The following is a 19,723-nucleotide window of genomic DNA, read 5'->3' on the forward strand; positions in this document are numbered from 1 at the left end:
GAGAGTCTGCTAGTAAGGCAGAAGTCACAATCTTATGTATCCTCATGATGAAGGTGACTTCCCATCACCTGCGTCGTATTCTTAGTTGGAAGCAAGTCACTACATTCAGCTTACACCCAAAGTGGTGGGGGGAGGGGCATGTAGCTGACACAAGGACATGAGTACCAGGGTAGGTGGTCATTGGTGGCCATTGTAAAGTCTGCCTGCCAGTCATTATCAGTATTCCTTCTACTTTTCAGTGCTTTTATAGCCAATGACACTTATCTTTTATAGAATGCTGTCTAAGCCTCAGTGTTTCTTCCATGAAAGAGTATTAAAATAATAACTTATTGTGACTTCAGACTCTCCAGTTCTTATGATATGCTGTAATTCATCACTAATTTATGGAAACATAGTTGATATAACTACATAAAGTTTCTCACAGAGGTGATTACTTCCTTTCCTGAACTACCACGATAGTTTAGCCATGTCTTCCTTACAGGTTTAAGCATGTTTAAACTTGCAAAAGAAATATTTATAAATAGTTTTATTTCTTTTGATAGGCTGTAGGCTGGTTGAGGTCAAATTATGTATATTTCAAAACATTTTTCTATCTCTTACTGTACCTAGAAGAATATATGTATCATAAAGTTCAGTAGATATCTATTTTTTAAAGATTTTATTTTATTTTAAAAATATTTTATTTATTTACTTTTAGAGAGAGGGGAAGGGAAAGAGAAAGAGTGGGAGAGAAACATCAATGTGTGGTTGCCTCTCATGTGTCCCCTACTGGGGACCTGGCCTGCAACCCAGGCATGTACCCTGACTGGGAATCAAACCAGCAACCCTTTGCTTCACAGGCCTGTGCTCAATCCACTGAGCTATACCAGCCAGGGCTAAAGATTTTATTTTTTAGAGAGGAAGGAACGAAGAAAGGGGTAGAAATATCAATTAATTGGTTGCATCTCACGCACAACCCAACCAGGGTCCTGGCCTGTAGCCCAGGCATGTGCCTTGTCAGGGAATCACACCTGCAACCTTTCCGTTCACAGGCCAGCACTCAACCCACTAAGCCACACCAGCCAAGATGATGTCTATTTTTTAAAAAAATAAAATTCCTATAGCATTAAGAAAAATGAACTCAATATCTTTGTAATAGTAAAAGTAAGGTACATAGTTGATAGAATGTCTCTAGTTTACCTTAGTTCAATCAGATATGAGCTAGTATACAAATACAAATTGAGGATATTAATCCCAAGTAGTTATTTATCTTAACACTGGAAAACAGTAAGTATTTGATGAGTTAACTAATGAATATTTATCTTTACCCTTACATCTATCCCCTTGACATTTGTGGTTATCTGTCTATCTGTATTTTCTGAACTAGAGTCTGGATGTATTTCTTCATAAAACATTCATTTTGTATTCCAAAAATATTTCTACATTGCCTAAAATACATAGATAATAACACTACTGTACACTAACATTTAATTGTCCATTTATCCAGCATAGGTAGATTTAGATGCTTCAAAATTATGAGAAAAACAACTTATTTTGAAAGATCACACATTTTTGTAAGTTTCTAAAACACTCAAAAATTTAATGTTTTGTCTTTAAGTACTCATTGTGATTCACTTATTAACCCATTAAATCTAATGAGAATAACCATCAAATCCCTTTGGACTGCCAAGCTATCTTAATACGTCTGATTTGTGGGGGAGTTCTAAAAGTTGGATCCCAGTTGTATTCTGGTGATAGCAACTTAGTGGGCTTATTGAGAAAAAAATACTTGTTTAGGTGATGTTCATATGTGCTGGTAAGTTCATTTTCTTTGTCGTCAGTTACCCCTTTTTGATATTCTAAGGTGAAGGTCAAAATCTCGTAGGGTGTACCACCAAAAATGGCACTATGATAATAGAAATCTCCCTTTCCAAAAGGGATGAAAGCTGCTGATTTAGATCTTCTTTCATAAGGGAAATTTTTAACATTTCTAAAATACCACCATGCATGAAGTTGAGCTACAGATGTGCCCAGGGTTTCTACTCCAAATTCATGCTTGAAGATCTGGTTTACACTCATACTGAAGAGAAAGTCAACTTCATGCTGGATGTATTTCGTGATGTACATATTTAAATTCTTCATGCATATGACATTAAAGTCCTCCCACAGCCTATCTTTTAATACAGTCAACGGTTTAAATGTTCTAAGGGGACCGAGCTCTAGGGGAGGTAACCTGGAGAAGTCATCCATCAAGATGTAAAAGATAACATTGTGGCCAGTCATAAAGTGCTCATTAGCAGATTGGAGGAACCGTTTCAGGTGCTGTCCTGTAAACCTGTGAAACATGAAGAAAAGCAAACACGAAAAGCTTATTTTGGTAAAAATCATTGGAAGAACACATGTCATTTAAACATACTGTTTAACATATTTGCCATTGTAGGTAAGGGTAGAGAAGGTGCGTCTGTATCTTTATTGGTTAGAGAAAGAGAATGTACTGATTTGGGGGCCTGGGAAGGCCCATAAAGTTCATTGTGAAGAAAGAAAAAGAGAGCTAAGGAGTATCAATGAAAAGATTCCCAAGTAATGTTAAAGACTTAGCCACAGCAGGAGACAATAACTATGTGGACAAATAAACTTACAGGTTTGCCAGAAATCATTAGGGTTGATTATGAGTAGCTCTTTGGGAATGGAAAGTCCTTGGGACTTTCTACAACTAACTTTTACAAAAGAAAAAAGGCTATTAGTAACACCTACTTTCCAGTAGCCCAAACAACCAAGCCTATGGTAATGTTCAGCCGTTTATAATATTTTTCCAGGACCTGTCTGTTGTAAGTTTCTTCCCAAATGACTGGAGCAAGCCAGTTCGTTGTTGTTATTACATCAGGGCGTTTTCTGTTGGACAAACAAGAGACAAATTAAGCAGATGCTCCTTAATTATGACAGCAGAAATTGTTGTCCAAGTGAATATGCTAATGACTACAAAGTACTTTCTGTGTGCCAGGCACAGTTATTGAGCGCTTTGCATTTAACCCTTGCAACGTCCTATAATATAAGTGCTATTGTTATCTTATTTTTCATATGGGCACAGATTGGTTGACTAAATTGCTCAGTATCACACGGCTAATAAGTGGCAGAGTCAGGAGTTAAGATCAGCTGGTTGGACTTCAGAATCTGTGTTTTAGTCATGGCACCACATTGCCTTTTGAGCCTGGGGATTTTTTTCTTTGAGCTCTGACTGCAGCTCAAACTTCAGTAGCCCAGGGTTTGAACATTTCTCTGATTACTGGCTGACGCAGACAGCCCTGCTGCCTCCTTATGTCTTCTTTACCACCCTCCTCTCCTCTTTCTTTTCCTCCCTCCTGTTTTCCTAGGAGCTCCAGAGGACTCTCTTGTCACGTTTTCCCTAATGCTTTAGGCCCATCAGTGCAAACTGCAAGAAAACAAAATTAGTCCAAAAAGGGAGAATGACATTAGATCTGGTTCTAATAATAACAATATGACAGCAGAAGTAGCATTAGTAGTAATAGTTTTGCAAGTGGCACGGCATTGAACTAATAAAACAAATTAAGAACTTCATTTTGGAAGGAAATGCATACAAAGCGAGAAGCCATTTTGCTGTTGGTGACTGCAGGTTTTCATTACAAATCCAGACCCAGATAAGTGTAGGATGTTGTGACGCTTAGTAGTATGGATATATTATCAATAATATATAGTAGCTCTCCTTTATCATCAGGCCATATATTCTAAAACCCAGTGGATGCCTGGAATTGCAGGTAGTACTGAGCCCTATATGAAGGGGGGCCCCCCAAACCCTGAATTTATTTATTAAAAATTGTGTAGTTATTCATACATGTTAAAACTTCAGTCATGCCCTGAAGCTCATTAGCTCAGTGGATTGAGTGCGAGCCTGTAAACCAGAGAGTTGCTGGGTTAATTCTCAGACAGAGCACGTGCCTGGGTTGTGGGCCAGGTCCCCATTACTAGAGGCAGGGGTGCACTACAGACAACCACGCATTGATGTTTCTCTCCCTCTCTTTCTCCCTCCATTCCCCTCTCTAAAAATAAATAAAAATCTTATTTAAAAAACCCTTCAGTCACCTTCCAAGTCCTCTCCTTTTGATAGAATACACCTATTGAGATGTTTTTTTCTCACTGCTCAAAACAGTTTTGAACTCCTCAATTTTAATGTCTTTAAAGTGCTTTTTCCTCTTTTTCTTTCACCCGTTCCACACTGGCAAAAGTGTTTCCCTTTGAGGACTTGTTTTTCATCTAGGGAAAGTAGGTCTGGGGCAGAACAGTGAGGGTGAGGCACAGAGCGGGTGGGCAAGCTGTTTTTGGTTAAAAACTGCTGAACACTCAGCGTGGTGTGAGCAGGTAAGCTCATAAATCACCCATGATGAAATGGGCAAACACACTGAAAGAGTCTCCAAAAAAAAATTCACTGAAGCCAAATGCAGCCTCTCACAGCAGTGCTGGGTGGTGCACTGATACTTGGAGGAGCAGGGTGGGGGGGTGGGGGGTGGGGGGTGGGGCTAGGGAGCCTGGACTACAAGGGGCCCGCCCTGCAGAAGACAATTCCAGGGTTTTTTGGGGTCCTTCATTGTATTTGACTCACAACTCTTAAACTCTTAAACTGGCCAGATGTATACTTGCCACAGTGATGATGCTTAGAAATTACGTACATTACAGATACAAATCAGTGTCTATTTGAGAAGGTGAAAGGGTTTGAAGATTGTCCCTCTTTCCTCATTAGATCAGATTAAGGATTTGTTTCCAGAGTGAAAGAAAAAGTCTCTGAAAGCAGAAGGCAATTAGAAACCGTGTTTAGAGCTTGTTTGATAAATGGAAGAGGAAGAAATAGTCCACTGAGAGTCGTTAGACTTAAATGCTGACCAGAAGTCATCCTCTGCGAAGGAGGCCCTCAGAAATCAGGCGGACAAGATGGCCCACCCTGAGGGCGCCTTGCCTACCCCCCTTGTTGGCTTAGTGTCTATGTACAAAGTGTCCCTAGCCACTGGGTGTCCAATGGAGATTGCACATGGGCCCAATGACCTGGACATCCCCATGCTAAGATGGAGCTATTAGCCAGTGCTGAGTGCTGAATGTGCCAACAGCCGGGGCCAACGCTGAGCCTGAATATGTCACTGTTTCCCAGGGGGACCAGCCAGCCAAGTGATGGCTGCTTGATTATATTAGACTCCGTAATGAAAGGGGCAGCATCTATGCCTTGGGGCAATGTTTCATGTTCTGGGTGGGGATTTGCTTTTCCTGCCTTCAGATCTACCTAATGTGGCGATTGGCTCCCTTCCATAAAGTTTTCTAGTCTGAATATGTGCATCACTGTCCAGAGGCAGCTGGCCTGATAAAAACTGTAATGGCTAAGAAAAGTCTCAGTTTCGGTGTTAGTTCAGAGACGATTCCTGAAATGTTGAAGTAGTGTTCTATAGTACACTGTTAATGCTTTGAGTCAGTGAACAGTGTGAGATGCCATTTCTCCCAAAACTAAAAGACACAGTTCACAAAGCAAGATGGATGTGGGATGTTCCTGCTCATGGTTATATCTAATAACTACCTTATAGAATGTTTACCTGCCATTGTTGTGACCTTGGGTTCAGTGGGTTTGGAGTTCCTAGTTCTCAGTGGAAAAGGTCCTTCCTGTAGTAGGAAGTCCTCCTCCACTTCCTGTCTACGTGGCTTGATCAGTATATTACCAGCCTAGTTTGTGCCCTTTTCTTTTTCCCTCTGTATTCATGTAATTCTATAGATAATATATATACAATACACACACACACATACGTATACATATATAGCCAGGCTTTTAAAATCCTATTTATTTTAAAGTAATGAGATAATGCACACACTTCTGCACCTTGCTTTTCTCACTCAGCACAACCTTATGGAAACCTTCCGGATGGTCTGTACTAGTTTTTACTCATTCTTTCTAAAGGCTGAATAATTTTGGACAGTTTAGCCAGTTCCTTATGAATGGGTGTTCATTTTATTTCTGGGATTTTTTTTTGTCACTATGAGAAGTGATAGAATAAACTTTCTTAATCTCGTATCCTTTTGTATCATTGCTGCTGTTTTTGCTGGATAATCCCAGGAGTGGGATCACTGTCGTGTGTGTTCATTTTTAATAGGGCTTACCCATTACCCAATTACTTTTTAAATGGCTGTAATACTTCACATTCCCACGAGCATTTTCACTACACTGTCAGACTGTAGCTCTTTAAAACTTCCAGTGTAATGTGTATAACAGCTCATTATGTTTATTACATTTCTCTAATTTTCAGTGAATTTAAGCATCTTTTCATATGCTTGTTGGTTATCTCAATTTGCTTTACTGTGATTCTCATATTTTCCTATTGAATTGTTGATTTTTTCAGCAGTTTATAGGAGTTCCTTGTGTTTAATTACATTTGTATTACAAACAATTTTTCCCAGGTGATTTTCTCATTTATTAATTTTTTGTTCTTCTTAAAAGAAATAAAAGCTTTTAAATTTTATGTAGATAACTGTAATAGCATAACCAATAAAATACAATTAAAAATAAATTTTATGTAGTGAAAGGTATCTTCTTAAGTAGCTAGTATGTTTCCAGCATTTTAATTAAGATTTCCTGACCTGGCTGGTGTGGCTCAGTGGATTGAGCACCAGCCTGCGAACCAAAGGATTGCTGGTTTGATTCCCAGTCAGGGCACATGCCTCAGTTGTGGGCCAGGTCCCCAGTGGGGAGCATGCGAGAGGCAACCACACATTGATGTTTCTCTCCCTCTTTCTCTCCTTTCCTCTCTGTCTAAAAATAAATAACTAAATAATCCTTAAAAAAAGATTTCCTTCTTACCTAGATTTTACATGTATTCTTACTGACTTTATAATAAGATTTGTTATTGCCTTACTTTTTACATTTAAGCCTTTAATCTATTGGGAATTTATTTATTTATTTTTTAAAAAGATTTTATTTATTTATCCTTAGAGGGGAAGGAAAGGAGGAAAGGAGAGAAATATCAATGTATGGTTGCCTCTTGTGAGTCCCCTGCTGGGAACTGGCCTGCAACCCAGGCATGTGCCCTGACTGGGAATCGAACCAGGATTGTTTGGTTCGCAGGCCAGCATTCAATCCACTGAGCTACACTGGCCAGGGTGAGAATTTATTTTTATATGTGACATAGGATGGGGGCTCCACATTTTTCCCACTTAGATCACCAGGAGTACCAACATCAGTTATGAAATATTCTATTCTTCTCTCACTGATTTCTTTTTTTTAGCCATAGTATTTATTTAAACAGAAAATGTCAATCCCCCCTCCCCAGATGAGTAAATGTGTAATGTGTTCTATTCCGAACAATGAATTTTGGTCATAACTTGGGAAGCTTCACATAAGAATTCTCTCAAGTGTCTAGAGGACTAGGATCAGACCTTTATCTTTGGGGATTATCTTTGTAACTCTCTTCACTGATTTCTAAAAGGCCATCTTTATTATACATCAATTTTCATATAGTACACTGTGCTCTAATTCTGGACTTACCATGCTTATAATCTTTTCCATGTTGATTTGATCACAATGGTGTTAGGCAAAATTCTCTTATTTTTCACACTTTCTTTGGCTGTTCTGAGATATTCTTTTATATTTACTTGAAAAAACTTACAGGTTTTTTTTTCTAATTAGTAAAAACAAAAAACAAACTTCTTCCCTAATATCTCAATATTGAAGAGGTCATTTTATTTTAAACTAAAAGCCAACATGATGCTTAATAATAAAGCACGAGCTTCCAATTAAGAATGCCTTCTACCACTATTCGTTGTTATGAAAGTGTTACCATTTCCATTAGATCAAGGGTTGTATGCATTTATTTATTCTACACATATCAAGCCTCTACTATGTCTAGGCTCTTTTTAAGGCACATTCTAGTGAGGAGAGGCAGATAATAAATGAACAAACCAGCAAATATATAGCATATTGGGTGTTTATGAGCACAATGGAGAAAAATAAACTGGATAGGGAAGAAAGGCAGTGCAGGTGCCATTTTATATGGGGCGGTTGGAGTCTTGAGAGGAGTGAAAGAGTGAGCCATTGGCTATTGAAGGATGAATGATCCATGCAGAAAGAACAGCAGGTGCAAAGGCCCTGCGGTGAGAGCATGCGTGGCATATCCGAGGAACACCAAGGGGGCCATTGTGATTAGAGTGGGGTGAGGTCAGAGATAGATATGAGGTGGTTATTTTGTCTATAATTATTTCTCACATTTTAAAGTCTTTGAACTCCTTGGAAAGCATCTTAGAACAGCAGAGGGTCTAAATATCCATAACAGCAAAAACCTAGAAATATAAGTCAATCACCAATCCTCCCTCCCCCAGTTCCTTTCTGCTTATTTTTACTATATATCTTGGTGATATTGTTAAGTCCCTGGAAGACAACTTCATGAAGCTGCTCTGAGAGAAGAGAAGGCGGAGAGAAAGAGAGGAAGAGAAACATTGATCAGTTGCCTCTCACATGCCCCCAGATGGGGACCTGGCCTGGAACCCAGGCGCCGAGGCTCCACAAGGCTGGCTGCGGTAGAGAAAAAAAGAGGCAAAGAAGTGGGCAAAAGTAACAAGGAGTTGTCAAACCAAACCCAACAATTCCTTATCAGAGAACAGCTGCAAACCTGGGAGGCAACACCGGGGGTGGTTGGCGAAGCCCACAAGGAATGAGGAGCTCTTGTGCCAGGACTCTGGTTTAGTCGTTGGGGGCACGCTGTCGTCACAGACAGGCTGTACGGAAGGAGCTAACAAACGACAACCTCACAAGTCCAAATCAGGGTGTTCGAGGACAACAGCCATCATGAAAGACAAGTATCGCATTTAACAAAAGAAAAAAAAGTATCTGAAGAAAAATACTACTTCTAGGATTTATCATACTGAGTTTTCTCTGCCAACAAGCTTGATTAGTACAAAGACTACCTGGATGCTTCAGTCACCTGCTTCTTCTCTGCCTCAATCCCCTTCCATGATTTCTTGGAACAAACCCTACGCCTCTACCTCTAAAGAAGACTTTGTGATATAAAATTAAGTCCCTGGACTGTGACATCTTCAGTACTGTGAAGGTGGTCCTTCATTCATCTGCAATCCATTTGGAACAGGTTACTGGGTCACTCGAGGCCAATATGCTTCCTCTGCACCTCCAGTTATTATTAGCCCCCCAGTGTGATATATTTAACCACCGTATTTCATATATTTTTTTAAAATATTTTATTTATTTATCTTTAGAGGGGAAGGGAAAGAAAGAGGAAGGAAACATCAATGTATGGTGGCTTCTTGTGCATCTCCTGCAGGGAACTGGCCCCTGCCAGGAACTGGCCTGCAACCCAAGCATGTGCCCTGACTGGGAATCGAACCGCGATCGTCTGGTTCACAGGCCCGCGCTCAATCCACTGAGCTACACCAGCCAGGGCTTCGTATTTCATATATTTTTAAATGCAAAACTTTTTTCTCCATTTAGCAACCCTGCAATCTTTATATATCTTAAAATCAATGGCATATTGCAGTTTAATTGGCAGTGTCTTTTCTGTCTCAGTAAGACATAAGGTAATAGTGCATCTTATAAGCAGTGGTATTTTAGTTTCAATAAAATTTAATTGCTAAAAAAAAAAACAACAAAAAACCCCCTAGAAATAGTTTAAGTGCCCATTAACAGCAATGGATGAACAAACTGTGGTATAATTTCACAGACAGTTATTATGCAGCCATTAGAATGAATGATTGTAATATGCAATATTTGGATGACGCTTAGCAATCTAATACTGAGGAAAAAATAAGTCCCTGCAGATGACATACAGCATGATATGCTCTTTATAAAGTTATAAACAACTGAAATTTAGAAACAGACTTTTCCAAGAATATATGTAGAGGATATATATTTTAAAAAGAAAGCAAGGAGATGATAAATCAGGATTCTGAGTGGTGGTTGTTATAGGGCAGAGAGGCAGCGTGGGAGTCTTGGAAAGAACACAAAGCTAGATGTTGAAGTTATTGAAGGTGGTAATGTTTGTTTCATTAATAAGTAAGAAAGCATACAAATTGACAATATAAGTATATTTTGCGTGGAATAATGAGATGCATTATGAAGCAGGGATTATTACTGGTGTAATTCTGTGTATCTAAGATCTGTTTTAAAAATATAAATATGAAAAGAATTCACAGATGGTGAAATATAAAAAGATGCTGAAATGTAATAATTATAGAAATGAATTGAGATATTTTAACTAACAGTTTTTCCATTAATAACGTGTTTGATACTACATGTTTATAATAAAATATAAATATGTGAAACAAATAAAATTTTACTAACATTTGTCCCCTGCTGATTGGAAAATAAATGGTATAATCATTAAAGGGCATTTTAGCCACCCTTTAATCAAAATTTTAAATGTTTGGAGACTTCTGGCCAAGATAGAGGCATAGGTAGACACCCTGTGCCTCCTCACACAACCAAAATAAGGACAAAAAAAAATTTAGAAACAAAAAAACAACCAGAACTGACAGAAAATTGAACTGTATGGAAGTCCGACAACCAAGGAGTTAAAATAGACAAATTCATCCAGACTGATAAACCAGGCAAAACTGGGGAGTGAGATGGACCATGCAACCCAGGATAGCAGCATGGGGAAATGAAGACTCAAAACACCAATTGAAAACACCTGTGGGTGTTGAGGTTCCAGGAGAGACTCCCAGCCTCACAGGAGAGTTCACTGGAGAGACTCACAGGGTACTAGAATGTACACAAGCCCACCCACATGGAAATCAGCACCAAAAGAGCCCCATTTGCTTGGGGGGAGTGACAGAAGGGACTGAAATTTGACAGAGAGCAGAGCAAGCACCATTGTTCCCTCTCTGACCCCTGCCCCACATACAACATCACAACTTAGCCACTGGGTTGCCCCGCCCTGGTGAACACCTAAGGCTCTGCCCTTCATATGTAACAGGCACATCAAGACAAAAAAAAAAAAATGGCCCAAACGGAAGAACAGATCAAAGCTCTAGAGCAAATACACCTGAGCGATGAAGACATAGCCAAACTATCAGATGCGCAGTGCAGCAGGGTGCTCACAGAACTGGTTGAATTTGGTCACAAATTAGATGGAAAAATGAAGGCTACGCTAAGTGAAATAAAGGAAAATGTACAGGGAACCAATAGTGGTGGGAAGGAAACTGGGACTCAAATCAATGGTGTGGACAAGAAGGAAGAAAGAAACAACCAAACAGAAAAGAATGAAGAAACAAGAATTCAAAAAAAATGAGGAGAGGCTTAGGAACCTCCAGGACATCTTTAAACGTTCCAACATCGAAATTATAGGGGAGCCAAAAGGAGAAGAGGAAGAGCAACAAATTGAAAACTTATTTGAACAAATAATAAAGGAGAACTTCCCCAATCTGGAAAAGGNGGACAGTCACCTACAAAGGAGTATCCATCAGACTGTCAGCGGATTTCTCAAAAGAGACCTTACAGGCAAGAAGGGGCTGGAAAGAAGTATTCCAAGTCATGAAATCCAAAGACCTACAGCCAAGATTGCTCTATCCAGCAAAGCTTTCATTTAGAATGGAAGGGCAGATAAAGTGCTTCTCAGTTAAGGTCAAGTTCAAGGAGTTCATCATCACCAAGCCCTTATTATATGAAATGTTAAAGGGACTTATCTAAGAAAAAGAAGATGAAAAACATGTATAGTAAAATGACAGCAAACTCACAATGATTAACAACCACATCTAAAACAAAAACAGAAAGAAACTAAGCAAACAACTAGAACAGGAACAGAACCACAGAAATGGACATCACACGGAGGATTAGCAACAAGGGAGTGGAAGAAGAAGAGAAGGGGAAAAGGTACAGAGAATAAGTAGCATAGACGGTAGGTAGAAAATAGACAGGGGGAGGGCAAGAACAGTATGGGAAATGTAGAAGCCAAAGAACTTATGACACATGGACATGAACTAAAGGGGGGAAGGTGGGTGGGAGAGGGTGTGCAGGATGGAGGGGAATGAGGGAGTGGAAATGGAACAACTGTAATAGCATAATCCATAAAATATATTAAAATTTTTAAATGTTTATATCCTCTTAAATTAACAATAGGAATTTACCCACAGATAAATTCACACAACCATGCACAAAAACACCTGAAGAAGGATATTCATTAAAATATTGCTTACAATAGCCACCAAATCGCACACAATACAATACCAGTAGGGAATTGGCTGAAATAATTATGCTTTATAGCCACAAAATAGGATACTAGATAGTTATTAAAAAGAAAGAGCTTCTTCCCTGAGTGTTAATGCCCAAATCAAGAGAAATCATTAATGGCATTTTGGGGGCTGCTTATAAAGTGATTTTTTTCTTCCCCTAATAAAACTGGGAATGTTAAACTGGATGATAGCTTTCTTATTATGACCCTTAATTACCTGACTCTCTGTAAATAAATCCTAGTTGGCTACATAAGAGCCTTAAAAGTAAGAACTCTAAGTTCTGAAAGCCTCTCAGGATAGCTACAAGTTGATGATAGGGGAAAATGTACCCCATTCAAATTGAGTTATACCATTATTATTATTATATTGTGAGCAGAATTTTTTGTCCTTACATCGGATTAAACCAGTCTGAGAGCTGAGGTTCTTCTGCTTCTTGATCCCTGGGTACAAAGAGAAAAGTGAGTTAAGAGTAATCCACTCATTCTGCAAACATATATTGCACCCCTATAATGTGACAGGCACTATTTGGTGCTGGTTTGATAACTATGAACACTCAGGTCAGCTTCTGCCCTTAGGAAGCTAATAAACTAGTAGAAGAGATAAGATCAAATAGATAATTATAGTAGAGAGTAATAAGGGCTAATAGGGAAAAACAGATCTCCATGGGAGCATATACATGTAAATGGGGCATCTAACCTAAATTTGGGGTCAGGGGAAACCAACTGGAAAAGAAATATGTAAACTGGGTCTGGAAGGATAAGGACTAAAGACACACAGGGTGAAGAGGTCACGACCAAAGGCAGGAAGGAAGTGACAGTATGGTTTGGGTTTCGAGGGCACATATTTTTAAAATTAACAGAACAGGAAAAATAATGTATATTCTGAGAAAAATGCAGGTTTAATTCATTTATCAAACATTAGTAGCTTACTCTGTGATAGATACTCTGGTATGTGTTGAAATGAAGAGGCAGAAGTAGGGGCCCAAATGATTTTTATTAGAGAAGAAGGAGACAGCCAAGGTTTTGTTGTTAACTTTTAAGTTAATTATTTAATTAAGAAGGTTGTGAGGGGATTTCCTTTTTGTCAACCAGGGACATTGTGTAAAATAAGAATAACTTTAAGCCACTCCTGCTTCCAGAAAGATGGAATAGTACTGATTTTCCCTGTCACTAAGTCTAGCTGAAATTCCTGCACATTGTACATAAAGACTCTGGAAGACGGAGAGAAGGCAGATCAAAAAGACACCTTGGGTCTCAAAAATGGACATGGCAGTGACTTCCCTGGATTCTCTGCCATGGATATCCCAGACTGGGTGTTAGGGAAGCCAGCAGCCCAGGAATGCCAATGGGCAGGCACAGAAAGAGCCCCAAGAGAAGCCTGCTCTTCATAGCTAGAGGACCAGGAAAAGGGCAACCTCGCAAGACCAAAAAGTTGTAAACATTGCTCGCTATAGTCCAGCCCAATACCAGAGAACAACATAGCTCCATGCCGATCCCTCTAGAAGCAGCCACGTGGAGGGCTTAGCTTTCCATCCTTGCAGGCTGTAATGAGGTTGCCTCACCTCCTCACTGGTGTGGAGTTAGAGGACGCTAGCGGGGTTAGAACTTCCACCGCTGCTCAGCACTCGTGGCCATCCTCCTGTGGGAGACCATGTGGGGAACCTCAACTCCCATCCCTGCTGTTGTAACAAGGAGCCTTCCCCACCAGGTTTCAGTGGAGGCAGAGGTGAGCACCTGAAGTTTGACCCCTCAACTGACCAGATTGTGTAGGTGCCACTCATGTCCCAGCTTGAGTGGTATAAGAGGATGCCTGTTAAAACACAGATTTAAATAAGATGCAGTCTCCTAATACCCAAAATGTCCAAGTTTCAATACAAAAGCACGCATTTTACCAAGAATCAAAAGATCTCTGAATAAGAAAGGACAATCTGCAGATGTCATGGTCATGCAGATGTTAGAGTTATCTGAGAAGGATTTTAAAGCAACCACTGTAAAACTGCTTCAACAAGCAATTACAAGCACTTGAAACAAAGGAAAAAATAGAAAGTGACAGCAAAGAAATAGAAAGTCTAATCAGAGGTATAGAGGATATAAAGAAGAACCAAAAATAAATTATAGAACTTAAAAATACAACAGTGTAAGTAAAAACTCAGTGAAAAAGCTTAACAGCATAATGGAGAGGATGGAAGGGGAAAATCAGCAAACTTAGAGATGGAATAATAGAAGTCACTCAATCTGAAAAACAGAGAGAAAAGGAAGGAAGAAATGAACAGAGCCTCAGGGAAATGTGGGCCTATAACAAAAGATTTAACATTCATGTGCTTAGATGACCAGAAGGGGAAAAAAAGGATGGGGCTGAAAAAGTGTTTTAAAAAATGGCAGAACACTCCCCAAAATTTGATGAAAGACATAAACATACAGATTCAAGAAACTGAGTGAACCCCAAACAGCATAAACCTAAAGAAATCCAGGATAAAGCACATGATAGTCAAATTTCTAAGAGCTAAAGGTGAAAAAAATCTTGAAAGCAGTCAGAGAAAAATGATTCCCCTATAGGGAAAAATAATTGATGGAAAGGGGATTTCTCATCAGAAATCATGGACCCCAAAGGGAGTGGAACAGTGTTTTCCAGGTGCTACAACAAAAGAACTGTCAACCAAAATGTCCCTCGGCAGGTGAATGGTTAAACGAGGGTTGGCACACCCCTTCATGGGACGTTACACAGCAATAAAAAGAAATGACCAATTGATATACAGGACAGCGTGGCTGGATCTCAAGTGCATTATGCTGAGTGAAAAAAGCTTATCTCAGTAGGTTATATACTGTATTGGCTTGGTCCCAAACTCCAAGACACCTTTTTCATTTTCACCAATAACTTTATTGCTTTGGATATTTTGAGTATGTTGCCTATTTCCTGCTATTGGCTTCTAGCGGCAGAGGCCAGGGGTGCTGCTAAACATCTTCCAATGCATGAGACAGCCCCACAACAGAGAATCCTTTGGTCAAAATGTGAATTGTACCCAGAAATTTCGCAAACCACTTCTGATATGGTCAGTCAGTCACAGCACCTTCTCCATACACGGCACAAATTTTTTGTGTGTTGCATTTTTTATCTTTCTTGAAATAGTAAAGCATAAAACACCAAAAATATTGCATATTTTCTTCTATTTTCAATATTAAAATGTCTGCACAAAAATTCATCAATTTCAACAAGTTTCTTTAATGCACACTGATATGACAGCTGTCACGGTACAATCTAACAAAATTGTTTCAAATGAAGTTAACAACTAGGCCCTACTAGAGCCAACCTACAGAAGAAACTAAACAAACTTTTTGGCTGACCCAATATGATTCCATTTATAAACTTTGTCAAAGTACCAAAATTATAGAGATAAAAATAGATTAGTGGTACTAGGGAGGGCAAGGGGAAACAGTTGGTGTGAGTATAAATGCTAGCTCAGAGGAGGGCTTTGTGTTGAAGGAATAGTTTGTACCTTGATTCCTGCAGTGCTTACACCAATCTACACATGTGAAAAAATGTTACAGAACTTTACACATACATTGTTTCAAGATAACAATTTCCTGTTTTGGTATTGTACAGTAATTATGCAATATGTAACATTGGGGAAAATTGGGTGAAAGGTATACGTGACTTTGTACTATCTTTGCACCTTCCTGAGAATCTATATTTCAAACAAAATATTTTAAAATTTTATTTATATATTTTATTGATTATGCCATCACAGTTGTCCCATTCCGCCCCCATTCCCCTCCACCCTGCACACCCCTCCTCCCACTACCCTCCCTTTAGTTCATGTCCATGTGTCACAAGTTCTTTAGATTCTATATTTCCCATACTACTCTTGCCCTGCCCCCTGTCTATTTTCTACCTACTGTCTATGCTACTTATTCTCTGTACCTTCTCCCCACTTCTCCTCCTCCCACTCCCCTGTTGCTAACCCTCCATGTGATCTCCATTTCTATAGTTTTGCTCCTGATCTAGCTGTCTTCTTAGTTTGCTTCTGTTTTAAGTGTGGTTGTTAATAACTGAGCTTACTGTCCTTTCACTGTTCATATTTTTTATCTTCTTTTTCTTAGATAAGTCCCTTTAACATTTCATATAATAAGGGCTTGGTGATGATGAACTCCTTGAACTTGACCTTAACTGAGAAGCACTTTATCTGCCCTTCCATTCTAAATGAAAGTTTTGCTGGATAAAGCAATCTTGGCTGTAGGTCTTTGGATTTCATGACTTGGAATACTTCTTTCCAGCCCCTTCTTGCCTGTAAGGTCTCCTTTGAGAAATCTGCTGACAGTCTGATGGGCACTCCTTTGTAGGTGACTGTCCTCTTATCTCTTGCTGCTTCTAGGATTCTCTCCTTAATTTTAATCTTGGCTAACATAATTATTATGTGCCTTGGTGTATTACTTCTTGGGTTCAACTTCTTTGGGACTCTCTGAGCTTCCTGGATTTCCTGGAAGTCTATTTCCTTTTCCAGATTGGGGAAGTTCTCCTTTATTATTTGTTCAAATAAGTTTTCCACTTGTGGCTGTTTCTTTTCCCCTTCTGGCACCCCCGAAGCTCCCCTACCTTTAAAGTTACATGGGCGTACATCCCTGCTGACTCCTTCCAGAAAGAAAACGTGATTTCAGTTGCCTTTTCTCCTTTCTCCAACTTAGTTAGAACTGGACGATTTGGGAATACTTAAGCAGCAGTGAAAAAGGCGATGTACGTGATCCAAAACATTACTCTGTTTAGCTTGTCTGAAACAGAACTATTCTCCTGGAGTTAGAAACACTGTTTAAAGATGTCCTGGAGGTTCCTAAGCCTCTCCTCATTTTTTTGAATTCTTGTTTCTTCATTCTTTTCTGTTTTGTCATTTTTTTCTTCCTTCTGGTGCACTCCATTGATTTGAGTCCCAGTTTCCTTCCCATCACTATTGGTTTCCTGTGAATTTCCCTTCATTTCACTTAGTGTAGCTTTCATTTGTTCATCTAGTTTGCGACTAAAACCAACCAGTTCTGTGAGCATCCTGATCACCGGTATTTTGAACTGTGCGTCTGATAGGTTGGCTATCTCTTTGTCGCTTAGGAGTATTGGCTCTGGGGCTTTGAGCTGTTCTTCTTCTTGAGCCATGATGTTTTGGTGAGTTCCTTCCTGTTACATATGAGGGGCAGAGCCTTAGGTGCTCGCCAGGGCAGGGTGACACAGTTGCTGGATTGTGACACTGAATGTGGAGGCAGGGTCAGAGAGGGGCAATGGCGCTTGTTGCACGCGCTCTCTCGGATTTCAGTCCCCTCTGCTGCTTCCCGCAAGCAAATTGGGCCTTTCTGGTGCTGGTTCCTGGATGTGTGGGCTTGTGCACCCTTCAGGACCCTGTGGGTCTCTCCAACAAACTCTCTGTGAGCCTGGGAGCCTCTCCAGGCACCTCAACCCCTGAAAGTTTTTCCAAGTTGTGCTTTTAGAATTTAATTCCTGGCTCTGGGGCCTTGGTTTGTGCGGTCTGTTTCACTGCTCATTTTTTTGCATGGTTTATCTGCGTGCAAATGTGTGACCGCAGTCAGCCAGCTGCCTTGTGCACTCACTGGGTCTGCCCATCACAACCCCACGCTTAGGATCTGCCAACCACTGTCTGTGCACCTGGGTCAGTCTGGCCACTGTTTCCTTCATGACCCCGCTCATCAGCCACTGACTTGGCCCCTCTTACAAGTCTGGCTGAAAGGTTCATTGTTGTCAGACTTTCGTACAGTTCAATTTTCTGTCTGTTTTGGCTGAGTTTTTGTTACTAAAACTTTGTCGTCTTTAAACTTGGTTGTGTAAGGAGGCACAGTGTTTCCATGTTCACCTCCATCTTTGTTGGAAGTCCCTCAAGCCTCTCAAATAAAATATTTTTTAAAACCTTTCAAAGTGCATCCCTTTTTGACATTTCAGAGTTTTTTTTTTTTAGCCAAAGATATTTCATTATAGGATTTCCCAGGCCTCACATTCATTCAAAATCAAAATTGTCCATAGGGCGGAGGGGGACTAAGTGGGGAAAAAATGGGTCAACTGTAATAGCATAATCAACAAAATATACTTTATCCGCCAAGATGGAGGCATAGGTGGAAACACTGTGCCTTCTCCCACAACCAAGTTTGAATACAGCAAAGGTTTGGAGAAACAAAGACACAACCAAAGGACAGAAAATTGAATTATACAGAAGTCCGACCACATCTAACTGTTCAACGGGGACGGTAAGAGGGGCGGAGCAAGCAGCGAGCAGGGTCGGGCAGGACCGGCCCTGACCCAGGCGCGCAGGCAGACCGGAACCAGTTGGGGTGCGGGGCAGACCGCGGGAGCATATTCACGCACAGTGAGACAGACCACGCAGGCCCCAGGGGGCAAGGGCTGACGGCGGTGGCACACTCGTGTGCAGTGGGACGAAACACGTGGCACCGGTGAGAGTCGTGGCGGCAGGCGGCGGACAGGACGCCATAGTCCCTCTTTGACCTCGCCCCCACATACAGCATCACAACCCAGCGACTTAGTTGCCCTGCAATACCAGTGAGAGCCATTGTCCCTCTTTGACCCCGCCCCCACATACAGCGTCACAACCCAGCAACTGAGTTGCCCTGTTCTAGTGAACATTTTAGGGCTCTGATCCTGCTATGGAACAGGCACGAACAACCCGAAAGATGGCACAAGAAGAACTCAAAGTCCCAGAGCCAATAACTCTAAGCGACCAAGAGATTGCCAGCCTCTCAGAAGCACAATTCAGGACACTATTTATCAGGATGCTCATAGAACTGGTTGATTATAGTCACAAATTAGAGGAACAAAGTTACAAATTAGAGGAACGTGTGAGGGCTGGACTGATTGAAATGAAGGGAGATGTCCAGGAAACCAATAGCGATGGAAAGGAAACGGGGACACAAATCAATGGAATGGACCAGAAGGAAGAATGAAACATCCCACCAGAAAGGAATGAAGAAATGAGAATTCAAAAAAATGAGGAGAGGCTTAGGAACCTCCAGGACATCTTTAAACGTTCCAACATCCGAATTATAGGGGTACCAGAAGGGGGAAAGCAACAGCCACAAGTGGAAAACGTATTTGAACAAATAATAAAGGAGAACTTCCCCAGTCTGGCAAAGGAAATAGACTTCCAGGAAATCCAGGAAGCTCAGAGAGTGCCAAAGAAGTTGGACCCAAGGAGGAACACACCAAGGCATATCATAATTACATTAACCAAGACCAAAATGAAGGAGAGAATCCTAGAAGCAGCAAGGGATAAGGGGACAGTCACCTACAAAGGAGTACCCATCAGACTGTCAGCAGATTTCTCAAAAGAGACCTTACAGGTAAGAAGGGGCTGGAAAGAAGTATTCCAAGTCATGAAATCCAAAGACCTACAGCCAAGATTGTTTTATCCAGCAAAGCTTTCATTTAGAATGGAAGGACAGATAAAGTGCTTCTCAGATAAGGTCAAGTTCAAGGAGTTCATCATCACCAAGCCCTTATTATATGAAATGCTAAAGGGACTTAT

General features: G+C 40.4%; 1 protein-coding gene across 1 annotated transcript; it reads right to left on the minus strand.

The window, feature by feature from the left end:
- Window positions 1-1,647: 1,647 nt before the first annotated feature.
- LOC118995924 (N-acetyllactosaminide alpha-1,3-galactosyltransferase-like 1) lies at window positions 1,648-13,978 on the minus strand. The gene is made up of 4 exons (XM_037059049.1): window positions 13,956-13,978; window positions 12,591-12,638; window positions 2,734-2,871; window positions 1,648-2,314 (listed from the first exon to the last, which is right to left on the minus strand). Exons 1-4 carry the CDS (start codon window positions 13,976-13,978, stop codon window positions 1,648-1,650), a joined length of 876 nt encoding a protein of 291 aa, XP_036914944.1.
- Between the last annotated feature and the right edge of the window lie 5,745 nt (window positions 13,979-19,723).

This window comes from Sturnira hondurensis, unplaced genomic scaffold (genome assembly GCF_014824575.4).
Source record: "Sturnira hondurensis isolate 20B ecotype Veracruz unplaced genomic scaffold, ASM1482457v3 Scaffold0010448, whole genome shotgun sequence".
Classification (NCBI taxonomy): Eukaryota; Metazoa; Chordata; class Mammalia; order Chiroptera; family Phyllostomidae; genus Sturnira; species Sturnira hondurensis.